The sequence below is a fragment of the Nomascus leucogenys genome, chromosome 22a, assembly GCF_006542625.1.
Source record: "Nomascus leucogenys isolate Asia chromosome 22a, Asia_NLE_v1, whole genome shotgun sequence".
Lineage (NCBI taxonomy): Eukaryota > Metazoa > Chordata > Mammalia > Primates > Hylobatidae > Nomascus > Nomascus leucogenys.
In genome coordinates, this window is record NC_044402.1 from 71,125,686 (window position 1) to 71,151,629 (window position 25,944).

At 50.8% G+C, this 25,944-nt stretch overlaps 2 protein-coding genes across 2 annotated transcripts in view; one reads left to right on the forward strand and one right to left on the reverse strand.

Annotated features, from left to right (window-relative positions):
• Positions 1-9,358: 9,358 nt before the first annotated feature.
• Positions 9,359-13,240, reverse strand: LOC115832323. Its single transcript, XM_030802441.1, has 2 exons — positions 11,612-13,240; positions 9,359-11,244 (listed from the first exon to the last, which is right to left on the reverse strand). The coding sequence occupies exon 1, from the start codon at positions 12,687-12,689 to the stop codon at positions 12,027-12,029; it is 663 nt and encodes a 220-aa protein (XP_030658301.1). The 5' UTR covers positions 12,690-13,240; the 3' UTR covers positions 9,359-11,244; positions 11,612-12,026.
• The window catches only part of GAD1 (glutamate decarboxylase 1), a 42,893-nt gene continuing 28,269 nt past the window's right edge, over positions 11,321-25,944 (forward strand). The window contains exons 1-5 of the mRNA XM_003254244.2: positions 11,321-11,806; positions 13,272-13,416; positions 16,818-16,880; positions 23,977-24,135; positions 25,434-25,676. Coding sequence (XP_003254292.1) covers positions 13,335-13,416; positions 16,818-16,880; positions 23,977-24,135; positions 25,434-25,676 — 547 coding nt within the window. The 5' untranslated portion in view covers positions 11,321-11,806; positions 13,272-13,334. The remainder of the gene's footprint in view (positions 11,807-13,271; positions 13,417-16,817; positions 16,881-23,976; positions 24,136-25,433; positions 25,677-25,944) is intronic.

Genomic DNA, 25,944 nt, shown 5'->3' on the forward strand with positions numbered 1-25,944 from the left:
CCATGTAAGAGAACCTTAATACATGGCAGTGTTTAGCTGAACCACTGCCCCGGCAGTCCAAGTGTGGAATCAGAGCTGTCTCCTCTTCTCCAGTATTGGTCCTTTCATAGCCTTCAATTACCCTATATTATATACTAAACAAGGTGATAACCCGCCTTTATTTATTTATTGAGACAGGGTCTCACTCTGTTGCCTAGGCTGGTGTGCAGTGGCATAAACACGGCTCACTGCAGCCTCAAACTCCTGGGCTCAAGTGATCTTCCCACCTCAGCCTCCCGAGTAGCTGGGACTACAGGCGCACACCACCACCCCTAGCTAATTTTTTAATATTTTGTAGAGACTGGGTCTTGCTATGGTCCCAGGCTGGTCTTCAATTCCTGGCCTCGAGGGATTCCTCCCACTTCAGCCTCCCAAAGTGTTAGGATTATAGGTGTGAGTCACCATGCCCAGCCTGCATTTACTTTAATTACAATGTTTATTTCCCTTTAGCTTGATCCTGGTGGACATGTAAGATAGATGTAATTTTGGTATTTGCCTGAAATATTGATGTTGGTCAAGGGGGAGCACGGGAACAGAGCTCATGGTACCAGATGTGAAGTCAAGCCTACGGCCATTGGAAACGCTGTGGGGTTTGGGGTGAAAGTCCTATACCATGAGGTCTTGAGTTCACAAGAGGCAAGTAAGATAAGGCCTCCAAGGCCAGAGTAAGGAGTGCAACGGTCTTTCTGACTGTCTCTCCTAATAAGCCCCCCAGTTCTCATAGGATATGAGTTATAATGGAGCAGGGGGAGCATACAGAGCTTGGAGGAGCTTGGGAAGTAAAGTGCTGGGAGAAGAGATTGGCTTGCATAGCCTGTTCAAAATGTACCCTTCTGAACAAAGAGACAACTTATGACACATACCGTGGTTGGTTCCCCCTATGTCCATTCCACCCCAGATGATAAATCTAATCATGGTAATCCTATCCCCTTTGCTACTAGTTATTTCTAGGCATGGGCAGAACTACACCAATTTCAGCTGATAAAACATCAGCAGGAGTTGGATATTAACAAGAAGGAATGGAGCCCTCACGGCTGCTGGCAGCCATCTTAGAACCAGGAGTAGGCCTTATGCTGAAGCCAAGGCTAAGGACAGCAGAGCAGAGCGAAAAAGGAACCTGGTCCTTGAAGACATTTTCTTACTATGTAAGACAGTACATTTTCTTGCTATTTAAACTATTTTGCTTCAGATTTTCTATCACTAGTAGCTGAGAGTATGTCCGATGTATCTGCCACAGCGCAATAAGCATGATAATGCCAATAACATCTCCTAAGAGTGTGTAGGTCAAACTGGATGCTTAGGTTACCCTCAGTTCCCCAAGGATTCATGGCCACTCGAAGCCAAGGAAGAGGAATTGGTGGGTCCTTCTGTCAGTCAGGAAAAGCAGAAACATGAAACTGGTTACAATGGTTATCTCTGGGTTGTGCAATTGAGGGGAGGTAAGTAAGAAGAGTTGTACTTTTCATTTTACACCTTTTATTTATTCCCTTAAAATTTTAAAATCATGGGCATGTATCACTTTTATAACTAAAAGCTTTTTTATTGTAAACCATACACAGCATGCAATTTATCATTTTAAGCATTTTCAGTGTATACTTCAGTGGTATTACGCACATTTACATTGCTGTGTAACCATCACCAGCACCTATCCCAGAAACTGCTTCATCTCCCCAACTGAAACTCTGTCCTCATTAAACAATAACTCCTCATTTCCCACTCCCACTAGCCACCATTCTACTTTTTGCTTCGACGAATTTGACTACTCTAGGTACTGCATATAAAAGGAATCTTACATGTCATTTCGTGACTGGCTTATTTCACTGAGCATAATGTCTTCAAGGTCCATGCACGTCATAGCATATGTCAATACTTTATTTCTTTTACTGCTAAATAATATTCCACTGTATGCATATGCCACATTTTGTTCATCTATTCATCCACTGATGGACATTTGGGTGGCTTTCACCTTTTGGTTATGGTGAATAATGCTGCTATGAACACAGGTGTACAAATATCTGCTGGAGGCTAAAACCTCTTAAATTAAGCCTATACATGGGGTAGGGGAAAATATGGGGGTGGGGGGGTTACTGAAAATGCTAACCATGGTTGTGTTTGTGTGATGAGGTTATTTCCTTCTTCATCATTCTAAAGTCATAAGCTTTATTTAGCAATCATATATTACTTTAAAAGAAAGAAGAGGTACATTTTTTCAAAAGAAAAAGACTTTAAAAGAGAATTAAGGTAAAATTGACCTTAGAATCAGAAAAGTTAACATAAGGAAGGAAATCAACATTCATGGAGTACCAATTATGTGAGGTGTTTTAGCAGGCCTTAGTATTCTTTCTGGTGTGATGGAAGCTTTTAATGAGGATAAATACTAATAAATAAGCCAATAAATAGTTCATTAAGTACAGAAAAAGAAAAAGTCACCTGAGATAGAAATTTGCTGATTTTCATAAAATATTAACCAGTTAGTACATTTACAAATTGCTTACCCTGATGCCTAATTGGATATTTAAGCAGGGTTAATTGCAATCCATCACAAATAGCCCCCAAAGTCCCTGTTTTCTTAGGATTTATTATGTAGTTCCTGTTGTTGCACAACAACATATATTTTAATACTGAATTTTCATAAACTCCTCTCCCCGCTTTTTAATACTTCAGCTATTTTCTAACAAGGCTTTTGGTGTCCCATGCTCTCAGGTCCCTAATGTATCTTCATCTCTAATAAAGTTCTAAATGTTTTTCCATAAAAAGACTTGCTTGAAAGTGACTATTCTTTAAGATGATAGATTTCACAGTTCCCTGACTACCACTGGATAATATATTAAGAGGAAAATCTCTTTCCCAGCAAAACATGCATCAAATTCAGTTTCTTCCAATTGGCATCAGAAGAACCCAACTAAAGGTGGGAGCAGAGTGTTTTGGTTTTTTTTTGTTTTTGTTTTTGTTTTTTGAGATGGAATCTCGTTGTGTTGCCCAGGGTGAAGTGCAATGGAGCGATCTCAGCTCACTGCAACCTCCGCCTCCCAGGTTCAAGCAAGTCTCCTGCCTCAGCCTCCCAAGTAGCTGGAATTACAAGTGCGTGCCACCATGCCTGGCTAATTTTCGTATTTTTAGTAGAGGCGGGGTTTCACCATTTGGTCAGACTGGTCTCAAACACCTGACCTCAGATGATCCGCCCATCTCGGCCTCCCAAAGTGCTGGGATTACAGGTGTGAGCCACGGCACCCAGTGGGGGGACAGAGTATTTAAATCAGCAGACAACATCCTCATCTAAAGCCACATTCTCTTAGCTCACAACCTGCCAATGAAAGAAAATAAGAGAAAAAAATATTAAAAATCATATGTCACTAAACAAAATTAAGGGAATACTTCAAGAAACTTATCTCAAATGAAAACTTGCTAAATTGAGCTTTCTTTGAAAACCTGTTAAAGCAGACTGGGCACAGTAGCTCACACCTGTAATCCCAGCACCTTGGGAAGCCGAGGTGGGAGGATCACTTGAGCCCAGGAGTTCAAGACCAGCCTGGGCAACGTAACGAGACCCTGTCTCCATAAAATATAAAAAACCAAAACCAAAAAATTAGCCAGGTGTAACGATGGGAGCCTATAGTCCCAGCTACTCAGGGGTGGGGCTGAGGTAGGAGGATCATGTGAGCCAGAGAGGTCGAGGCTGCAGTAAGGCATGATTGCCCCACTGCACTCTAGCTTGAGTGACAGAGTGAGACCCTTGGCCTCCCAAAGTGCTGGGATTCTAGGCATGAGCCACAGTGCCCAGCCTGCAATTTTAAATATAAGGATAAAAGAAAACCTCACTGGGAAAAGAACACGTGAACATTTGAGTAAAGACAGAATGAGAAGGAACAAGCCCTACAAACGCCTGGAGGAAGAGCTTTCCAAGCACAGGGTTAGTAATTACAAAGTCCCTGGCCCATTCTAGTTCATGTTTATGAAACAGCAAGGAGGCCATTGTCCCTAGGGTGGAGTGAGGATGGGGCAGAGCAGTATAAGAAGAACTCAAACAGGTAACAAGGTCAGAATGTGTAGGGCTCTGTCGGTATTATAAAGACTGTCTTTTCCTCTGAGATGCGGAATCATTAGAGGGTTTTGAGTAGAGGAAAGCCATGATATGAGTATGACCTAGTATTTTACATTGCGTATTAGGGAAGGAAACGAGGGATAGTAAGAGCAGAAATAGAGGGTAAAGTTGTTAAAGTTTGAAAGCAGCTCCACCAGAATTTACTGACAGATTGTAAGGAAGAAGTCAGTGAGAACTCCAAGGTTTTGGACCAGACCAACTGGAAGGTGGAGTTGCCTCTAGTTATGTACAGAGATGGAGAAAACTGTAATAGGAGCAGGTTTGGAAAAAAGCATCAGGAGTTCAATTTGGGACACCTTAAATTTCAGATGCCTATTAGAAATCCAAGTGGATGGCCAGGTGTGGTGGCTCATGCTTGTAATCCCAGCACTTTGGGCAGCCGAGGCAGGTGGCTCACCTGAGGTCAGGGGTTCAAGACCAGCCTGGCCAACATGGCAAAACCCCATCTCTACTAAAAATACAAAAATTAGCTGGGCGTGGTAGCGCATGCCTGTAATCCCAGCTGTAATCCCAGAGAGGCTGAGGCAGGAGAATTGCTTGAACCCAGGGGGCAGAGGTTGCAGTGAGCTGAGATCACACCACTGCACTCCAGCCTGGGCGACAGAGCAAGACTCCATCTCAAAAAAAAAAGAAAAAGAAAAAAAAAATCCAAGTGGAAAATTCAACTGGACATATCAACCTGGAATGCTGGACAGAGGTTCAGGGTAAAGATATAAATTTGGGAGTCAATAACATCTAAATTTTTTTATTTTAATTTAAATAAAAATTAAGATATTTAAAACTGCCAGATTGGATGAGATTACAGAGGGAGAGAATGAAGGTAGGAAAATTGAAACAATCAAAAAATTGAATCCCAGCCAAAATCCATAATTATGTGTAAATGTCACCTCATCACAAAACTGGCTCCCTCTCTCCCTTTCCTAAGAGTCTGAATACTCCATCAGAAAACTTTCTCTACAAATCAAACTATCTTTGTGGACTAATAAAAACCTCTAAGGCACTAAAGAGGAGGGCTTTGAGTCCTATATCCGAGAATGATCAGTAGCTCTACTAAAAGAAATTGGCAAAATACAAATATTATGTATTTGTATTTTGTATTTGTATTAAAAATTGGCATAATACAAATATTATGCTTAGCTTATACAACCAAGGAGAACAAATTTAAATTGATCAAAATCACTGTTGAACTAAGGGGAAGGAGCAGAAGCAGCAATTAAACATGTATTGAACACCATTAACTAGGCACACTTGAGCTTGCTAAAATGGGTTCTCTTTTTTTTTAAGACTGAGTCTTGCTCTGTTGCCCAGGCTGGAGTGCAGTGGCGCAATCTCGGCTCACTGCAACCTCTGCCTCCCAGGTTTAAGTGATTCTCCTGCCTCAGCCTCCTAAGTAGTTGGGATTACAGGCGTGCACAATCATGCCCGGCTAATTTTTTTTATTTTTAGCAGAGACGAGGATTTCACCACGTTGGCCAGGCTGATCTCAAACTCCTGACCTCAGGCGATTTGCCTGCCTCGGCCTCCCAAAGTGCTGGGAATTACAGGAGTGAGCCACCACGCCCGGCCTAAAATGGGTTCTATGAGCATCAAATAAGATAGCCCACAAGGCTGATATTAACCCCCATTTTACTTAGAAGTAAACTTGGAGCAGTCAAACAATAGCCGATAAGTAGAATCTAGATTTAAACTTAAGTCAGACTGACTTCAACGTTTTTGCTTTTCTCCCAGTAAAAGCTGCCTTGAGGGCCTCAAGAGGTTCTTGAGTCCATGGTATTTACAACATGAGAAGAATCACCAGTGAGAAGAATCACAAAATACCTGTAATAATAAATTGTTTCAGATGAATGAAGCCTCGTCTGGTCTTATCTTGTACCCTAACCCTCCCATTATGGGGATCTGGAGAGATTCTGTGATTTTTCCAAGGTCAAATGATTATTATGTGACAGAGCCAGAAGGCTTCACTGAACAAGCACAAGGCACTGGGACTGAGGGAAGAAGAAAGCATTTCCAGCCCCCTGCGCACTAAGCGTGTGGTCTGGGAAGTCTTGTAGCCTCTCTGGACGTAAGTTTCCTCATCAAGAAAACAGAAGACCTCAGGTGATAATTAACTGAGAATTCATACAATAAACACACCACACAATTTCCCTGAGACTTATTTCCTACCTCTATGAGGATAATTATTAGTCATGTTGCTAAAGAGAAACAGACTGTGAGAGAGACCAAGATATAGAGAGAGAGGTCTCTAATGTCCCTCACAGACCCCAGCACCACCACTGTTGGCCAGACTGGGCGCACAGTAAGCAATTCTGGGCAGCCTATGTCAGACTTTACCCTGAGTTCCACCTTGCTCCTGCCTTGGCTTTTTTTTTTTTTTTTTTTTTTTTTTTTTGAGACAAGAGTCTCACTTTGTTGCTCAGGCTGGAGTGCAGTGGCACGATCTCGGCTCCCTGCAACCTCTGCCTCCTGACTTCACACGATTCTTGTGCCTCAGCCTCCCAAGTAGCTGGGATTACAGGTCGTGCAGCACCATACCCAGCTAATTTTTGTATGTTTAATAGAGATTGGGTTTCTCCATGTTGCCCAGGCTAGTCTCGAACTCCTGGCCTCAAGAGATCTGCCTGCCTCGGCCTCCTAAAGTGCTGGGATTACAGGCGTGAACCACCGCGCACAGTCCCCCCCTTGCCCTTCTTGGTATAAGAGCGTGTATTCGTTAGCTATTGTCACAATATTTGATATAGTTTGGATGTTTGTCCCCTCTAAATCTCGTGCTAAAATGTGACCCCCAATGTTGAAGGTGGGGCCTAATGGGAATGGCAATCAATCATGCACCCCTTCTGTTAAGGTTCCAGTTTCCTCCCCTGAGTAACTGGACAGGATTAGGGGAAGAAACCTGGCCTGGAACAGAAGTTTAAGTTATTAGATTCTGCACAACTAAGTCAGAACTTTCCAGAACCTTTTCACAAACAACAGTCCCAGATACCTATGTTTGAAAATGGGAACTAAATATCTGTTATTTTAAATAGTTCAAGAGCTTTTATGCTAAAAGAAATGAATAAAATATTACTCTCGTCAGTCTCCCATGAATTCTGTATTTCACTAAAGCATCTCAGGTGGGAAATCCTCCTTTTTGCATCCCACCCTTTTGGGGAAGGACTGATTTTGCCTTGGTTTTTGTTGAGATCAGAAAACACAGATATACCTTTAAAGCTCCCCATCAGAATTACAATCCAGAACTGTATTTCCTTGGTTTCCAGTTTTGCAGTGAAACAGTTTCTTGCCTAATATTCAAAGGTTCACTACATTTGAGACACAGCTAGGTGGGAAAAAAACAGATGCCATGCATCCCGTAGTCTTTCACCAAAGGGACACACCACCCTGGGTGTTTCAGGTCACTTCTGGAGCACTTCTGACCATTTGAAAAGGCCCTGCTTTGTGAAATATGGCAGGGATGAGTATGAGCCTGCATTCTTCCTTGAAGAACTGCTCCCCGTTGTTTCTTCTCAGAAATTGTAATCTATTGCCACCTGGTGGTCATTCTGTGTTCGTGTTTGGAATAGCAAGAATTGGACGTTTTAAGATTTGCACAAGATTTGCCCAAACACATATCACCCTGTCCTCCTTGATTCACTTCTTTGTATTAGAATATTTTCATCTTCTGACTATCAAGGGGGAAGGACCATTTGCCAGTTATCCAAAGAATCCAGCTCTCTGCTTTAGAAAAAGTGACTGTAATTCCTAGAGTCCTCTCCAGCCTTCCAGCATTCTGCTGTCACCCCTCCCACCCCCTCGCACGCTTTTAACACTTTCCTGCCTCCCAGCTGTGAGTGTTGTGTGGTCTGTTGGGATGGGAGTGTGGATTTAGCTATGGTCCTTCAAGAAAGTCCAGAATAATTCAGGGAACTATCTTTAAAGTACAAAAACAGCAAATGGACCTTAGCTCCTACTTAAGCAGAATGAAAGGTTAAGTAACGCTTCCCCCAGTTCTCGTCTCGGGAGACAGACGATTAACCGGTGAGCACTGCCATTTTTTTTTTCCTTTTTGGTCATAAATTAGACACTTAAAATATATTTTAGGGAGCCAGCTGAAACGAACCAATACCGTGGCTCTAAATTACGTTTCCTGGAGGCTAAAAATTCTAATTGCGTCAGAAAAAAAATTGACCCGTCCTGTTTACTCACCTTGACTGACTACGTTTTAGGCACGAAGATCTCCCCGCAGCCCGTTTGGGCGCTCCTTCAACGCCTCACGCTCCTGCTACCCACCCGTTTTTCCCTTTGCAGAAAAGGCTTGGCCCCAAATCCGGTTGGAATATCTTTAAACAATCCCCCACCCACCCACGACGGGGAAAGGAATAAAGGGCATTGTGGGCGGAGGGTCGTGTTCCCAAGTCCCAGCCGTGGTTGACCTAAGGAAACGTTATCCTCGGCAGACAGGGTGGAGTAGCCAGGGCTGCAAGCTTGCAAATCCCTAACGCCCGAGAGAGACTGGAGGGGTCGCACATCGCCCCCTCCTTCTTCTGCCTTTGAGCGCCGCGTTCCCATTTCTTCAAAGCGCTTCAAATACAATCGAAACAGCTGGGCGGACACCACTCCCTTCCGGGCCACCCCTCATCACCGGTTCGAGTCCCTGGAGAGGATATCTTTTTTCCACCCCCATTATCCCAAGAATCCTCCCCCAGGAGTGATAAAAGATTAAAGGAAGAGTGAAAGACATAAACAAAAATATAGGTTTCAAATGTTTTTTAGAGCCGAATGACAACCACGGCCACTCTTAGTTCAAATTCCTACCAGCGAGAAGAGCAGTGGGCGAAATACCTCACCCCCCAACTAGGCAAAACAAACACAGCAGTTACTGCCAGGAGGGAGGAGGGCTGGGGCGAGCCTGGTGGGTTGGCCCATAGCTATTGGCGGAAGCAAACGAAACAGAGGCGTGGGGACCAGAAGGGCGGGCGCTGTCCTTCGTGCTGAAAGATCTATGCCCTACCTCAAAATTCAGTATCTGGATGGGGTGGAATTCCAGGCCTTCAATTCCTTACCATTCCTGCTGTACCCAAGAGTCTGAGTTGGAGGAGGAAATCATTGCAAATTAAATCAAATTTATGAAGTTTCTAAGTCCGCTCCTCTCCCTGCCTCACTGGAATGTACACTCCCGGCGTGCAGGATAATATAAACCGCAGGGACAATGCAAGCCCCAAAAAATAAGTGGTTGGCACATAGTAGGGGATTAATAAATATTCGTTTAATCAATTGTTGCTAATATTCAATTAAACATTCTAAACAAGGACGGGCAAGAGGCTTTATTCCTCCCCTACTCACCATAAAGGAGAAAGAGAGGGATGTCCTCGAAGCTGGACGGACTCAGCTTCAGCTTGCGATACCTAGCCTTGCAGGAGATTCCTTCTCCAACGAGATTATTTTATTGGCTAAAACGTTAGGGGTGTTTTGAACTCTGGGGTCAAAGGAGGAAATGGTTGGAAATGTCTCAATCTCGTGCCACAGGTGAAGTCAACGAATCTTCCTTTCCAGGGAATCACGGGTTTTGGGAAAAGGTTGAGGAGACAGGGCGAGCGGGCATCTATGCTGGACAATGAAGAACGAGCGGCACCAGGAGATATGTTGCCTCCTCCCTCCTGTCTCCTGCCCCGTGCGTCTTGAATGATTTAGCACTGGCACCTGGCTCCCTGATTGGTGCGACCGTCTCGTTTAGGGGAAGGCTCTAGGAGGGCCGGTGGATGGAATTCCGAGCTTCACCTGGTTGTATGCCGACCACTTCAAGCGGCGCAGAGCAGCTGCCGGTTGAGTGGTTTGGGGGGACGTTTCCTACGTGGAGCAGGCACCCCCAGCCTGTCCAGCCCCAAGCCTCAGTGCCCAGGGCTGCAGTCACCGCGCGCCCCGCCGTTTAGGATGTTTTTTGTGTCCTAAAAAGTGCCCGGGATTTTATTGTCAGGTGGAGACAAGGCGACAAAACAGTAGTTTCTTTAGTACCAAAGGCAACGAGATTATTTCAAACCCCACAGCGAGATCCCTCTTGCTGATCAGGCCATGTCTGCCCAGGGCGGACCCTTCGATCTCCCTTATGGAACTCTCGGTGATTTATAATATTTGTGTGTGTGTGTTTACATTGTGTTGTGGTGAAAGGCGATAAGGCATTCCAAGAAAACGCACGGGCCTTGGTTGAACCAGTGAGGCCCCAGACGTGCGTATAAATAACCCCTGCGTGCTGCAACACCGGGGGAGAGGGGGAGGACCATGGTAAATACCAGTAAAGGAATCATTACCTACACGGTGTCACCCAGACACGCACAGACATCAACTTTTTTGCCCTAAAGAAAAAGAAACTGGGGGAGAAGAAAGGGGAGAACTTAAACTAGTGACAGGGCGGTGAGGGAAGGCATGAAGAGGCAGGCCGGCGCGTAACCGCCTGGCCGGCAGCTCCAGGTGTGGGCTCTGCTCGGGCGCTGGAGGAGAGACCCGGGAGAGCAGGGCCGCTGGGTCTCTGGGCTCTTGGCGCCCTCTGGTGGGAATTTCTCTATCAACGCATTTTTACGGCGAGGGGCTTTTCCCAACGCAGCGGTTCTTTCAACTACGCCTAAATGTTGCAAAGGGAGAATCCTTAAAGCACGTGAAATCGAAGGGGCAGTGGGCCGGGGCAGTGGGCCAGGGCAAGGGGGGCTAGTCCTCCCCTCCCGGGGCACCTCTGTGCTCGGGTTCCCCATGAGCGTGCAGCGGCGCTCGTGCATGCCATCAACCTTCAGACGTGATTCATCAGGAGGCCTTCTTTTCCCATCACCAGGGCCAAAGCGAGGGGCGAGCGCATAGCGAAAGGGACGCGGGGTCCTTTTCTCTGCCGGTGGCACCGGGTAGCTGTGGCCAGGTGTGGTACTTTGATGAGGCCTAGGGCTGGATGAGGAAACTGTAATTCCTCCATGGTCTGAGAGGTCTCCCCTCATTTCTGCCTCCTTTGCCGTTACAACAATCCCAGCTCCGTACAGAGTCAACGAGGACACGACCCAAAGCGCGCTTTCGCTCAAGGAAGCGTCGCAGGGTCACAGATCTGGGGGAACCCCGGGGAAAAGGACTGAGGCAAAACCGCCGCTCGTCTCCTACAAGATATGGGAGGGGGAGGGGAAATGGGAGAGGGGAAAGGAAGGGAGGGAAGAAGAAAAGCTCAGAAAGGCAGAATTCTTCGTAGGAATTATCTTTTCCCTCCTCTCACCCGACAGCCTGCCTATTTCCAAAGGAAAAAAAAAAAGCGTGTTGAGTACGTTCTGGATTACTCATAAGACCTTTTTTTTTCCTTCCGGGCGCAAAACCGTGAGCTGGATTTATAATCGCCCTATAAAGCTCCAGAGGCGGTCAGGCACCTGCAGAGGAGCCCCGCCGCTCCGCCGACGAGCTGCCCCCGCGAGCAACGGCCTCGTGATTTCCCCGCCGATCCGGTCCCCGCCTCCCCACTCTGCCCCCGCCTACCCCGAAGCCGTGCAGCCGCCTCCCCGAATCTCTCTCTTCTCCTGGCGCTCGCGTGCGAGACGGAACTAGCGAGAACGAGGAAGCAGCTGGAGGTGACGCCGGGCAGATTACGCCTGTCAGGGCCGAGCCGAGCGGATCGCTGGGCGCTGTGCAGAGGAAAAGCCGGACTGCCCGGCTCGCTGTCGCCGAGCCGAGGTGGGTAAGCGAGCGACCACCTGGATTTCCCAGAGCCCAACCGTGGCTTTTCAGCCAGGTCGTCTCCGCCCGCGGCTTCTCAACCAACCCCATCCCCAGCGCCGGCCACCCAACCTCCCGAAATGAGTGCTTCCTGCCCGCCCTAGTCCCTGCTCTCCACGGGTGCGCTGCGCAGGGATCCCCCCGCCCTCGTCATTCTTCTTATCCCTGCCCTCCGGATTCACCCCCCGGGGACGCACGGAGGCTGAGGCTCTAGTTGAAGTGGGGCAAGAGCGATTTTCCCTTGAGCTTCCACGCTGCGAGCGCCTGTCCCTCCAAAGGGCGCCTGGGCAGTAGCCGCCGAAGGCGCTACTAGGAACGGTAACCTGTTACTTTCCCAGCGGCCGTAGTCGACCCGCTGCCCGAGTTGCTGTGCCAGTGCGCGCGGGGGGCTAGGTGTGAGGTCGGAGGGAGGGTGTGGAGGCGATGGCCGGTGGGCGCTCCTCTGCGGGGTCCTCGATCTACCCAGATTAGCCCGCACTCTCTCTGTCCCGGGGCCTTCGGGCGCCATCGCGCCAGCGCCAAGAGTCGAGCAGGGGCGCCGCGCAAGACCTTTGTCCGCCGCCTCCTGCGCGCTGCGCGCAAGTTCGTTTCCCCGGTGACGTTCCCCATTCTTACTTACCCCACCCTCTCTGGATCTGTACCGCGAGAAATCTGGGGTCCTCAGGGGACTAGGTAGAAGAGAAACGCTGAAACCGGACCGAAACCTCGCCCTAGGCTTAGCGATGGCTAAAAACCGGCTGGGATAAGAGGGAGACAAGCAAGGTGCCGACTCGCTGCTTTCTGGCTGTCTGGAGTGCAAGGTGACTGTGGTTCTTCTCTGGCCAAGTCCGAGGGAGAACATAAAGATATGGGCCTTTTTCCCCCTCTCACCTTGTCTCACCAAAGCCCCTAGTCCCCGGAGCAGTTAGCCTCTTTCTTTCCAGGGAATTAGCCAGACACAACAACGGGAACCAGACACCGAACCAGACATGCCCGCCCCGTGCGCCCTCCCCCCGCTGGCCCACACGCCGGCTGCTGAGTGCCCAATGGGGCTTGTAGCGGCTCGGCTGGAAAATCGCTCACTGAGCGCTCCCCTGTGCTCCTAGCCCAGTCCCCCACACCCCTGCGTCTTGTACTGGCCTTGGACCCCCACCCCGACCCCGCCTCGTCTCGGCCTTCACTCCAGGTCGCGCCGATGCACTGCCAGACTCGAGAGCGGCCCAGGGCTACGCTGCCCGCGCCCCAGTACCGGAGCTAGCGCGCAAGTCTCCTCCGCTGCCCCCACCCCTGCGCACCCCTACCAGGCAGGCTCGCTGCCCTTCCTCCCTCTTGTCTCTCCAGAGCCGGATCTTCAAGGGGAGCCTCCGCGCCCCCGGCTGCTGAGTCCCTCCGGTGTGCAGGACCCCGGAAGTCCTCCCCGCACATCTCTCGCTTCTCTTTGCAGCCTGTTTCTGCGCCGGACCAGTCGAGGACCCCGGACAGTAGAGGCCCCGGGACGACCGAGCTGATGGCGTCTTCGACCCCATCTTCGTCCGCAACCTCCTCGAATACGGGAGCGGACCCCAATACCACTAACCTGCGCCCCACAAGTAGGTCCCGCCCCAATTTTCTATCAAATGAACTGCAGGGAAGATGGGGGCGCTGGGACGTCGGGAGGCTGAGCTGGCAGAAAGGGAAGGGGGAGCGCGGAGATAATGGAGGCTGGGAAATAAATGGGGCTCTGACCCCGTCCCTGCCAGAGGTCATTCGGCTGTCAGGGACGCTAGGTGACTCCCAGGGCACCGGAGAGCGAGGACCACGCAAGGTCCGAGCGGCGGCGATCGTTGAGGGCTTCGCGGCGGAGGAGGGGCGCGCAGCCAGAGTGTCGTTTTTATTCTGTTGTGTGTGGTTTCTTTGCTCCGTGGGACGACAGGGGTCAGGGCAGGGGGCGGAATGAAGAGCTGGGAGCCCCAACAGGAATAAGAGTTTTCAGTCCCCGGCTTTCGTTGAGCCAGGATCTGACCTCCTCCTTTCCCCCTGCGCTGTGTTCAAAGTCTATAATCAGCGGAAATTTCGACGTTAATTGCAGCTTTTAGAAAACTCAAGGTCCCTAATTGCTCCAAATTTGCATCAAGCTATTGACGAGTTAGGGAGAAGTCAGGGGCGGGAAAGGTGCATAAAACTGAGACTGAGCCTTGACATTTCATATAATTAATTACATCTCAGAGAAATAAATAAATAAATAAATAAGGGAGCGGGCAGCATCCTGAGTGGCAAGAGATGGGGAAGTGGGAGGGGGCAAGAAGATTTATCATAGAGAGGAGAGAGCACCTCTCTCCTTATCCCAGGCAAGATATCTGTCAGGAGGTGACACGTCCCGAAAAGAGAGAAAGAAAAGAGACACCAGATAAAAGAGGGGGGAGGATTTATGCTTCCCTGTCTTAAGTGCGACAGGCTCCTCAACCCATTTCCAGAATCTATCTTTATTTCCTACCTCTGTAAAGGCTTGAGATGAGAAAATTGTTTTTCTTTTTCCTTGTTGAAGTGAAGAAGTGTCTCCTGACCCCACCCCCCTAAAAAAACTATCAGCTTCAGACTGTAAGAGTTCCCGCTCCCCCCTTTATTTTTGTTTCTGAGATGTAATTAATTGTATGAATTTCCAGAATTTGTATACAGAAAGGGCTTAAGAAGGATAGTGTGGTTACAGGGAGTGCTTATTGATGCGCTTTTATGGCACTTTATGTTTGAGAAAATAAATATCCTCATCAATGAAGTAGGGATTATTACCGGAAATCCCCTTTAGACGCTGGCATTGGCTCCCGGGCAGGAGGTCTTGTGTTAAGTCCTCAGGTCTCATTCCAATTTCCTTTGCAGCCCCCTCTTCCCGCCACCCAGGAGGGATACAATTACCCACACAACAAAGAGGGCCTCGGGAGAGTCGCCAGCCCTGGTAGCATACGAACCAGGCACCGGCATTGGAGCTGGCCAGGGCAGGGCGGGAGGAACGCGAGGCCTGCGCGCCTTTGTGTGTTGCTTTCGCCTTGATGGATTTCTTTTCTGACGCTTTCCACATTTCCCGCCCCCTTTTGCCGCCTGGGGGTGGGGGTGAGGGGTTAGCAGGCAGTTGTGTTAATTTACCCTCCACTCCCGGCGCCCTTACTTCCCGGTGGCCGCCAGTCGCCGGGCGCAAATGCCCAGTCACAGGTAGGAGACCCAACAGAGGCGATGACCTGAATCCGCATGTGGCCTGGTTCGCCTGGAAGCTACCAAAGCGAAGGCAAGAGAGCCGGGGACCCTGCTGTAAAACAGCAAGCAGCACGTGTCCCAGGCACACTGTTGCGGGCCTTTAGCCTAGCTACCGCATCAGCACCCCAGGCTTCAAAGGCGCGCTGGGCGCTCTATCCACTCTCACCCTCCCTTGCAGACAATACCTTTGCCCGCCCAGCTAGCTCCACTTCTCTGCCCCTTTAGAGTCTCCTGGGAGGTGGCCTTAGTGCAGGCAACCTTAGGCACTCTCTTGTTCCAGCAACCCTTGGGTGGGCTTGGAGCCCTCCTTGTCCTCAACCACTAGGTCTTCCCGACCCTTGCTACATCAAAGGGGCTCTCTCGCTTGCTCTCCCCGTCTCCCTTTCCCTTTCTTTCATTGCAGCCCCCAATTTTGAAAGGCAGTGCAATGTGTCTGAACTCCACCTTCCCTGCTGAGTGACCTTGGAAAACTCATGTAACCTCTCTGAGCCTCGATGTTTTTTCTTTGTCAAATGACTCTTAGATCAACACTCCTGCCAGTTTCATAGGACTGTTACGAGAATTAGATGAGATGATGTTTAAAGTGAAAGCACTTTATCAGGTCCAAATAGCTCTTTATCTGCTAGGTATTATTAGGGTTTGGCTTTTGCACTGATTTCCTGTCTGTCACTGGAACTCCATCTGTGACATGTCTCACCAACCTCAGGCTGTTTCGTCTCCCCGCTGGGGCTCTGTTGTGCCTCGGGTTTAATGGATGTCATTCTCCTTATCGCCTCCAACACTTGTCTGAAGCTGGAGGCACCAGTCAGGGTAGGGTAAGGGAGTGCTTGGAGAGCTTTGCTTTGAGAGATTGGAAGGGGATTTCATGCTGGGCTCACCACACCAGCCCGCTTGGGGGCTTAGCGGGGATGGGGCTGCTTTCCACACTTCTTGCTGGAAGTTGAACCCCGAAGGCAGCAGGTAGACCTTGAGGGGTTTGAGAACAGCCTGGAAAAGAAGGAAAATCCAGCAGCACCTCCACCCTCAGTTGTGACTCGGAGGAAAGGTGCTTGATTCCATTTACCTTTGCCTGCTCCAGACCCAAGATGTCAGAGGGAAGGGTTAATGAGGGGCAGGTTGGGAAGAGGGGCCAGGGATGAGGACCCGAGGCGCACTATTGTCTTCCCCACTCCCCAGTCTGACTGAAGAGCAGCCATGCGAGCCCGATCATCTAGTCAAATACTATTTTTCACCCAATTAATTCTTGAACTCTTCCGCGACCCCATTTCATGCCAGTTTATTTTAAGCTGCCACTAGGCTGGAGACCCGCCAAGAAATTATGAGACGTTTCGGTCCCAGATGCCTGTGTTCCCTTTCTGGGCTGCTGTGGTCGCCCTTTGAGTCTGCGGGGCCTGGCCAGTGCGTGTTGGGCAGCTCGATCGGAGCCTGGCCCTTCGCGTGTGGGTCAGCCTTCACCCAACTCCGACCCCACCTCCGGGGCTGCCGGGCGGGGGTCGTTTGGGGGCCTGGAGGGGCGCCGGGTGCCCCGCCTCTCAGAGACACCGTTCTATATTTGAAGCCAGGAGCAGGAAGGGAGTATGATGGGGGCTTAGAGGATATGCCTGTCGGCTCACAGATTTGGCTCCTAGCTCCTTTCAGGAAGTAGCTTTTAATGAAAAGCTCTGGCAAAGACCTCATCCTCCCCCAAGAAAACCATTGCCCTCCACCCATTTCCCCACGGTCGGAGCCTCCCTGACCGAACCTCTCTCCCTCTCTCTCGTCCTAGCGTACGATACCTGGTGCGGCGTGGCCCATGGATGCACCAGAAAACTGGGGCTCAAGATCTGCGGTAAGTGACAGGACCAACTGGGGCCCGGCTGGGCTGCGTAGGGCGCGGACCTTTGGGGCTTGGGAGACTGGGACGCAAGCGGAGGGGGATCCGGGCTCTTGGGTCTGATTTTCTAATGTAATTACAGCCAGGACAGCCAGCGACCACGCTCCCCTACAGGCCCTGACCCTCCTCTGCCTGCCCCAGACCTGGTCCCCAGGGGTCTTTTCGTCTGGAGTCCCCAATCCCCAAGACCCCGTGGAGCGAACGCTGGGTGCCCTGCCTGGGCGCAGAAGCGGGAGGAAAGCGCCCCCGCGCGGCAACCCCGCTTTCCTAGCCCCGCGCGCAAGCAGCTCCCACCCGGTGCCGTGCACTCTGCCCGCGCGTCCCAAAGGTGGCGTAGAAAAGGTAAACTGATCTGGCTTACTGGAGAGCAGACCAAAGGCGCGTGTATCTGCCCGAAGCTGTAGCTGACACATCTCCCCCATCCCCTACATCATCGCCTACCCCTCACTCGCACCTCCACCCGCGCAGTCGGGTCGCATTGAAAGTGGTCTCTCCACCTTGAGGGGTTTTGCCCTGAGATGTCATAACGGATTCAAGTTTCTTTCTTTGGGGCCTCGGAGGCTAAAGAAAAGGATTGCCTGGAGCCCTCCATGGCCTGCCTGAGGGAGGCACGAGGGTTTGCCTGGCGCATCCTTGAAGGCGAGGAGGGAAGGGAAAGGGGACGGGCAGGGACGAGGAGCCGCAGGGGGCGAAAGAACCGGGAAGGAAGAAAATAGATCAGGGAACTGGAGAGGAGAAAGAACTGCTCTCTGGAGACAGGAGGGTCTGAAATGAAAACGCCCAAAGGATGTAATTTTTTTTTAAAGGAAAAAGGGAGATTTGTTCGAAGGGACACAGCTGAGTGACTCTGGCTGAACAATGAGGACTTGCTTTCCTTGCTACATTTCACCGACTAAAATTCTGTAGCCTTATCGGGCCAGAAAATACGGATGTCCCCGGGCAGAGGTTGGAGAGGCGCGGGAAGATTAACGAGGGGCTTATTAAAGTCATCCGTCAGCTGCTGCGCGCGGGAGATAGCGGCAGAGCAGGCACGGGACACGCCCGCCCGCCCCAGCCCCAGAGCGCCGAGAGCCGCCAGCCGCCTGGGTGTTCTCTGCACCTGATCTTCCCAGCCTCCCCGGGTCCTGGGGCGAGGGCGGTGGCAGTTTGCAGTCAGAGCAGAGTAGCCGCTTTGGGGAACTACTCCCTTCCCTGCTTGGCCGCGCCGCGCCGCGCCCTCCCTGCGTTTCTGGGGCTCTGTCCTGTAGACCCTGGGACTCGGCGTTTAGGGAGGAAGGGGCGCTCGATTCCTAGACCCAACCATTTTCCACCGAAAGCCCAGCCCTGCCGCCGGGCGGCCTGGGGGTTTGGCCTTCTCCCCTGCGCGGGACGCCCGTGGGGCGAGGCCAGGGCTGCATCTCTGTGCTGGGGCAGCCGGCGGCCGCGGATCTTTGTTCTATAAATAGCCCCGTCCCACTCCCACCCCCACCTCCACCCCCACCCCCACCCTGCCGCCATTCTGGGCTTAATGGCGCGTTTCGCGCGAGGTCCCTTCGGCGGCCGCAGCGCTCGGCTTCTGCAGCCGTCATTGTCATGCAGCCAGCCGGGCAGGCAGAACTGAGCGAGCCCTGGGCAGCCAGCCGAGGACAGGGTAGGGGCAGGCTCTGGGTGAGGGCTTCTTATCCGCGGCGCCTGGCCTGCTGAGGGTGGGGGGCAGCCCTCATTCACCCCCATCCTGCCCCCTGCTGTCCCCTGCTCCTCTGGCTGCAGGCGCTCCACTTCCGCGGGAATAAAAGGTCTAAGTGCTTCTTATGGGGACATAACCGACGAGTTCAGAAAGGGTAAAGAGGCGGGAAAGAGTGGGGCTTCGCTGGGTCCGGAAATAGGGAACTCGGAGTTGGCCTCAACTCCCTCTCCCCCACCGTCAGCCAAAGCTAGGAGGGAGAGCTCCTGGGGGCTACAGTCCTCAGAGAGCTTCCTCCCTGTGTCTGCTCCCCACAACCCACGGTAGTCTGTTGAGGAGAAATTGCCTTGGGCTAAAATGCCCTGCTTTTGGGGCCACAGGAGGCTTCCCATTACGTTTGATTCTGAAAGGAAACCAAACACCAAGATTTATTTTCCACACCTTGAGACAACTTTGGCTTTCCATTTTAATCTAGTGGAGGCGGAGTGCAGTCTTTGGTGTTGGCCCTGGGTCCACAGCTCCCTGCCTGCCTACACACACACACACACACACACACACACACACACACACACACACCCCTCCTTTCATCCCTGGAGGGATGGACTGGAGAGTCCCTTCTTGACTTGACACCATCCAGGTTGGTTTACCCTTTCACATTAAGAGAGCAGAGGAACTCATGGTCCTCTTCCCACTTCCAAACCCACTGCCCTGGATGACTCTCAGAAGCACCCTCAGTGCCTTGCCAAAATTCAACCCCCACCCACTCTCCCCCTGCCCTTCCCCGAAAGCCACAGAATGAAGCTGCAAGGAAGGCCCTGGGCCCCACTAGTGGTAGGTACCCTTAGCTCTGGAGGCAGAATCCCCCAGGGAGAGTAATCAACTAGAAGAAACCCATGATCTCGTCAAGAGCTGGAGAGTGCTGCAGGTATGGTGGCATGACCTAAATATGATGAGTTGCAGGGATCCCTAAGTTCTGGCTCCGGGCTCTGCTAACTTCCCAGGGTGTCCTTGGGCTTCCATCACTTATCTCTTGCTGCCAACTACAGCCCCTGAACTGTTTTATGTAGACTACACTGTGTGTGTGTGTGTGTGTGTGTGTGTGTGTCTGTGTAATTTTGTATCAAGTGCCAAACCTTAAAAATAGAGAGATTTCAAGTGCTCTCTTTTTCTGGTTTCTCTTGAAAAAACTTGGGGGTGGGCAATGGGGAGGAAAACATGGCAGGTGCTGTTAGCCCAAGAAAATCAGAAAAAGAAGTCATGTTGGCTCACATCTGTAATCCCAACACTTTGGGAGGCCAAAGTGGTAGGATCATTTGAGGCCAGGAGGTTGAGACTAGCCTGAGCAGCATAGGGAGACCCCATCTCTACAAAAACTTTTAAAAAATTAGCCAGGTGTGGTGGCCACATAGCTGCAGTCCTAGCTACTCAGGAGGATGGGGCAGGAGGATCGCTTGAGCCCAGGAGTTTGAGATTACAATGAGCTATGATGGCGCCACTACACTCCAGTCTGGACAACAGCAATAGAGTATGACCCTGTCTCAAAAACAAACAAACAAACAAATGATAAAGATCCCCTCTATCTATGCATATGCAATTCCATGCCATAGCTTGGTGAACAGAGAATGTGCTGGGCTTCAGCTCCCACGTGCCCTGTTGGCCATAGGTGCTTATGCCATGCACAGCTCAAAGCCCCACTTGGCAACAACTGCCTGGAGCCAGGTGCTTTCTAGCTACACATACGTGTGCACACATGCACACACACATACACATACACGCTCTCTCACTGGGCCCCATAAGCCTTTGAGTTTGGCAGCAGGGGTGAGGAACCCGCAGCAGGAGCTCCCCTCAGCTCAGAGGTGGAGTCATGACTTTTTCTCCCCTTGCGGCTGGCCAGTGTGCTAGCACCCAACCAAACACAACTGCAGCTTTGCCTCTCCTCTGCTTTCCTCTTTGCCTCTAAGAATGTAGAGCTCTGTGACCAGTTACCCACAAGCTTAAACTAGGTCCTTGAAGCTGGGGTGTAGAGCAAGAGGGAGTACACTCGGCTTCATTCTCTGGGACCCCTTCTTACAGGACCCCTTGCTAGCCAGGGAAATTGTCAAGTCACTAACCTCCATGTCATCCACCACCTCTTCATCCTTGGAGAAGCAGTTCCTTCCAGGGCCTCTCAGAGCCAAGGGAGGCCTGGATCACCTACCTTTCTGAGGATCCCAGTATTTTACAAAACAAATACCTTCCTAAACAAAGTGAAAGACATGACAACATATATATTATATGTTTATATTAGCAAATTAATTGTTTTAACATAAATTATAATGCAGCGTAAGTGTGCTGCTATTCATAACATAATTACAGAATTTAGAGAGGATTCTGATTCCTAGTACATTACTGGAAGTGCAGCCCAAGGAATGGGATGCAGGTTTAAAGCTGTGTTGCAGGGCCGGGAATGGTGGCTCGCACCTGTAATCCCAGCACTTTGGGAGGCCGAGACAGGTGGATCACCTGAGGTCAGGAGTTTGAGACCAGCCTGTACAACATGGCGAAACCCCCATCTCTACTAAAAATACAAAAATTAGCCGGACGTGGTGGTGGGCGCCTGTAATCCCAACTACTTGGGAGGCTGAGGCAGGAGAATCACTTGAACCCAGGAGATGGAGGTTGTGGTGAGCCGAGATCATGCCACTGCACTCCAGCCTGGATGACAGAGCGAGACTCCGTCTCAAAAAAAAAAAAAAAAAAAAAAAAAGCTGTGGCGTAATGATCGTTTCTCAGCCTCATCAGGGCATCTCTGGGAAAGCCTGTGGCAAAACCTCAAGCTGAGTTTCTGCTTCCTGCAGCTGCCCAGAGGGAAGGGGCTTCAAGGTGGGGAGACTCAGGGAGTGAGTCAGAAGCAGAGTGGAGATTCAGCTGGGTAGGATCTCACTGCATGAGGCCACAAGGGTTTGGTCTTTCAAGTCTGGCAAATTCCACAGCTCAATGTTCTGGGATGAGAGGAGCAGTCTCAGAGTTCAGGTGCCATCTGATCCTGCATCCCTCTGGCAAATGAGTGCTGGCTCCTGGTTCTGGACTTTGAGGATTTGGAGGAGGAATTCAGGAAGTAGGCAAAGAGATATGGAAAAGGATACAACCCCATCTTTATACCCAAGTGTGGAGCTCTATTGTAGTGTATTTCCCCCCTTCTCATGTCCTTTGGGCTTTAGTGATAAATGTAAAAGGTGCTGGGAGCAACAAAAAGCTTGGTGGCTCTGCTTTCCCATTCTTCCCTCCAGAAATAGCCCCTGGCTCCCTTGTGTGGGAGGATTCTAATCACCGCAGCCTTCCCATGCATCCCTCCTTCTCCCACCCATCACAGTTGAATTGTAGTCCTGGGAAGCAAAGTTGAATTCTCCAGATTAACTTGCCTTTTTGCACCTCTTGGGACTTTCTTCCAAGTCTGCCTTGTGACACATGTGACTCCCGAAGGATCTTGGTATTTACAGAGACAGCTTTGGGGTCACCAAGAAGCTTAGAACTTTTTCCTCTTTTCAGTGTGCTGCATTTTGGGCTAAGACTGAGGCTGAATTGAAGGAGGAGAAGCCAAGGGAAAGAGCAGACGTGCGGGCCAGGAGCCCCACAGGGGATGGTGGAGATGTGGAGGGAGTGTGCTCCATGCTGGCAGGTTCTCCTGCCCTTTTGGCTCAACTCTCCTTCCCCGTTTGCTGCTGGAGTTTGCCCTGCTCACCTCAGGCAGGAGAACTTTCCACTCCCCCAGAGGGGCAGAGGTGAGGCACTGAGAATCCCGCCCTGGGCTCAGATCCCTCCTGTCATCTCTGGAGTTCTTGGATGACTAGCTTTATTCCAGCATTGGTCACCATCTGCCAGGCTTGTAGGCTCCTGGAGGGCAGGGGATCTGTCTCACTAGCTTTATCAGTCCCCAATCCTAGATGCTTAGCAAACTGTTTTTGTACAACAGGTGCTCAATAAGTACTTATAGAATTAAATGGCAACAGACATAAGATTGAAGCTTTTTTTTGTCTTGCAATACCTTCATTCAAGAAGAGGGGGTGGTGCAAGAAAAGCTGCATTCAGGTTTGCATTCAGAAAAATACCACTTATGTTCAACCCTGTGAGCATTACCTGGTGCTGGAGGAAAGTGACTACCCGAATCCTCTGTGTTGGACCTCACTCCTTCTCCTTCTGCCATCCTCACCCCTCCTCCTTCTGCTATCCTCCCTCTGCTGTCCTCACCCTCCTCCCTCCGCAGTCCTCACCTTCCTCCCTCTGCTATCCTCATCCCCTTGCCTCTGCTGTCCTCATCCTCCTCCTCTGCTGCCCTCACCCTCCTCCCTCTGCTGTCCTCACCCTCCTCCCTCTGCTGTCCTCACCCTCCTCCCTCTGCTGTCCTCACCCCTCCTCTCTCTGCTGTCCTCACCCCTCCTCTCTCTGCTGTCCTAACCCCTCCTCTTCCCTCTGCCATCCTATCTCTCCTCCCTCTGCTGTCCTTGCCCTCCTCCCTCTGCTGTCCTCGCCCTCCCCTCTCTGCTGTCCTCACCCTCCTCCCTCTGCTGTCCTCACCCTCTTCCCTCTGCTGTCCTCATCATCTTTCCTCTGCTGTCCTCATCTTCCTCCCTCTGCTGTCCTCATCCCCTTCCCTCTGCTGTCCTCACCCTCCTCCCTCTGCTGTCCCCACCCTCCTCCCTCTGCTGTCCTCATCCCTCCTCTTCCCTCCATGGTCCTCACTGTCCTCCCTCTACTGTCCTCACCCTCCTCCTCTGCTGTCCTCACCCCTCCCCTTCCCTCTGTTGTCCTTGCCCTCCTCCCTCTGCTGTCCTCACCCTCCTCCCTCTGCTGTCCTCACCCTCCTCCCTCTGCTGTCCTCAACCCTCCTCTTCCCTCTGCTGTCCTCAACCCTCCTCTTCCCTCTGCTGTCCTCACCCTCCTCCCTCTGCTGTCCTCACCCCTCCTCCTCCCTCAGCTGTCCTCCCCTCTCCTCCTTCCTCTGCTGTTCTCTCCCCTCCTCATTCTGGTTATACAGCCCATAAACAGTGTTGGCAGCATCTTCTCTGATTGTGTCCCCTCCTTTAAAGCCCTATCCTGGGGCTGGTCACTGGAGTGGAAGCTGTCCAACTTAATTGTGAGTTCACTGTCACATTCAGAGAGGAGAACGGGCTTCACTTACTGTTTTTCTCTCTTGCATGACTGGGTCTCTGCCACTGATGACACTTGGCACTGCCCCCCTCCCTGCCTGAAGGCGAGCAGTGCCAGAGCCACTGTATTTAAAACACAGACACTCGCTTCTTTTCTTAGGAGAAACAAGAGCCCTGCTTGGAGAGTTAATCCGCTCCGCAGCTGACCCTCAGGGACTGGGCAGTTTGCAGCACTCTCTCTGACCAGCTTCTTGTGCCATAGGCTTCTTGCAAAGGACCAACAGCCTGGAAGAGAAGAGTCGCCTTGTGAGTGCCTTCAAGGAGAGGCAGTCCTCCAAGAACCTGCTTTCCTGTGAAAACAGCGACCGGGATGCCCGCTTCCGGCGCACAGAGACGGACTTCTCTAATCTATTTGCTAGAGGTAGCCCCTGCCCCACTCCCACCCCATGCTAGCCAGTAGATTTCTTACTTGAGTTTCTTGACTTTTTCCTGCAATTTTACTTCTTTTATCAAGAAATGTCATTATTCTCTCTGAATCCACATGAAACTGCTTTTGTGACTTTGGGAGAATATAATTGACTCCCTCCCTCCCTGCTGCCCAGGTCTCCATCATTTTGGAAACTGGATGAAGGCAGCCAATAAAAGTCAACTCTAAAGACACTCGAGGGAACAAATATGGATTCATAGACTCTCAGAGTCGAAGGAACCTTGCATATAAGAAAATCTAATGATTTCCTTAATAACATTTATCTTGCAACATTGGCCACACACATACACACAAAATCACACTATGGGAAGTTGCATGCTGAGCCTCATAACCAACGAGTGTCCTGGAACTTGTTTTCCTTTCAGAGATGTTTCACTAACCCCTGCTGCCCTACAACTCTCGTCTTAGGAGGTGCTTTACCAGTCTCTCCCAAAGAGCTCACAGGTAGATCCACTGCCATCCCCTTCCGTGAACTTCCCATAGGGCCACAGAAGGCAGACCAGAGTATTAAACAATATGTCCCTAAAACCCTGGAGCTAACCCAGGGAGTCACAGAGAGTATCGTGCACAGCTGCACAGCCTGCGTGTGAGCTACAGAATTGGGCCCCTACAGCCTTTTTCCCTGCCTAACCTCTAGCCTGACTACTGCAGAGCCTGTCACCCAAAGTCACCTCTGGATATCTCAAAATCCAGGCCTAAAAGGATGGGGTCAAGAAAGAGGCAGGGGTTCCCTGTCCCACCTTCTTGAGCCCCATCTTCCAGCTCCAGTTTCCTGTCTAAGGACACCGCCAAGGACCACCCTCTTCAGGGGGGACCTCAGCCTCTACCCATAGAGGCCTTACCCTCTGATGCCAACAGACCAAGCACATCACAACACCAAACCCTGGTCCCAGGGGAGCATGACAGATGCCCCCTCCACCACACTCCTCACAGGTGCCCATTCAACCTGCAGATGACAACCGCAGTCGCAGGTTGTTCACGGCGTCTCAGAGCACTTAATTCCATATCTGAGCAGCCTGTCAGAAAGGCTGTGAACCCCCAGGAAGCATGTGCAAAACTTCTGTGTATATGCATTTTTCTGGGGATGTGGTATGTCAGATTCTCAGTGCACATACATATCCCGGAATGAAATCAGGCCTATACAGATAGCATGGTTAATATTAGGGGTCTCTGGGCTGAAGAAATCTAGATATGAGTCAGGCGATAACCATTCATTGCTCTCCTCAATTCAGATCTGCTTCCGGCTAAGAACGGTGAGGAGCAAACCGTGCAGTTCCTCCTGGAAGTGGTGGATATACTCCTCAACTATGTCCGCAAGACATTTGATCGCTCCACCAAGGTGCTGGACTTCCATCACCCACACCAGTTGCTGGAAGGCATGGAGGGCTTCAACTTGGAGCTCTCTGACCACCCCGAGTCCCTGGAGCAGATCTTGGTTGACTGCAGAGACACCTTGAAATATGGGGTTCGCACAGGTAAGGGGGAGAGTTGGGTAGACAGGTGGTGGCAACTTTGCCCTCCATCTCACCCTTGCCAGTTGTGAGGATATCAAACTTGTGTTGGAGGAAAAACACAGCCCTGGTGAGAGAAGGCGGCAAAGTACCCAGTGACCACAAGAACAAGCCTGGGCAGTAATAGTTGGTGGAGGGACCCGACCCAGGCAAAAGTACATCAGCATATATCATGGTAAAAGTAGATAAAAAAGATACAAATGCTTGGTGCTAGGTCAAGTTCTGTATAAAG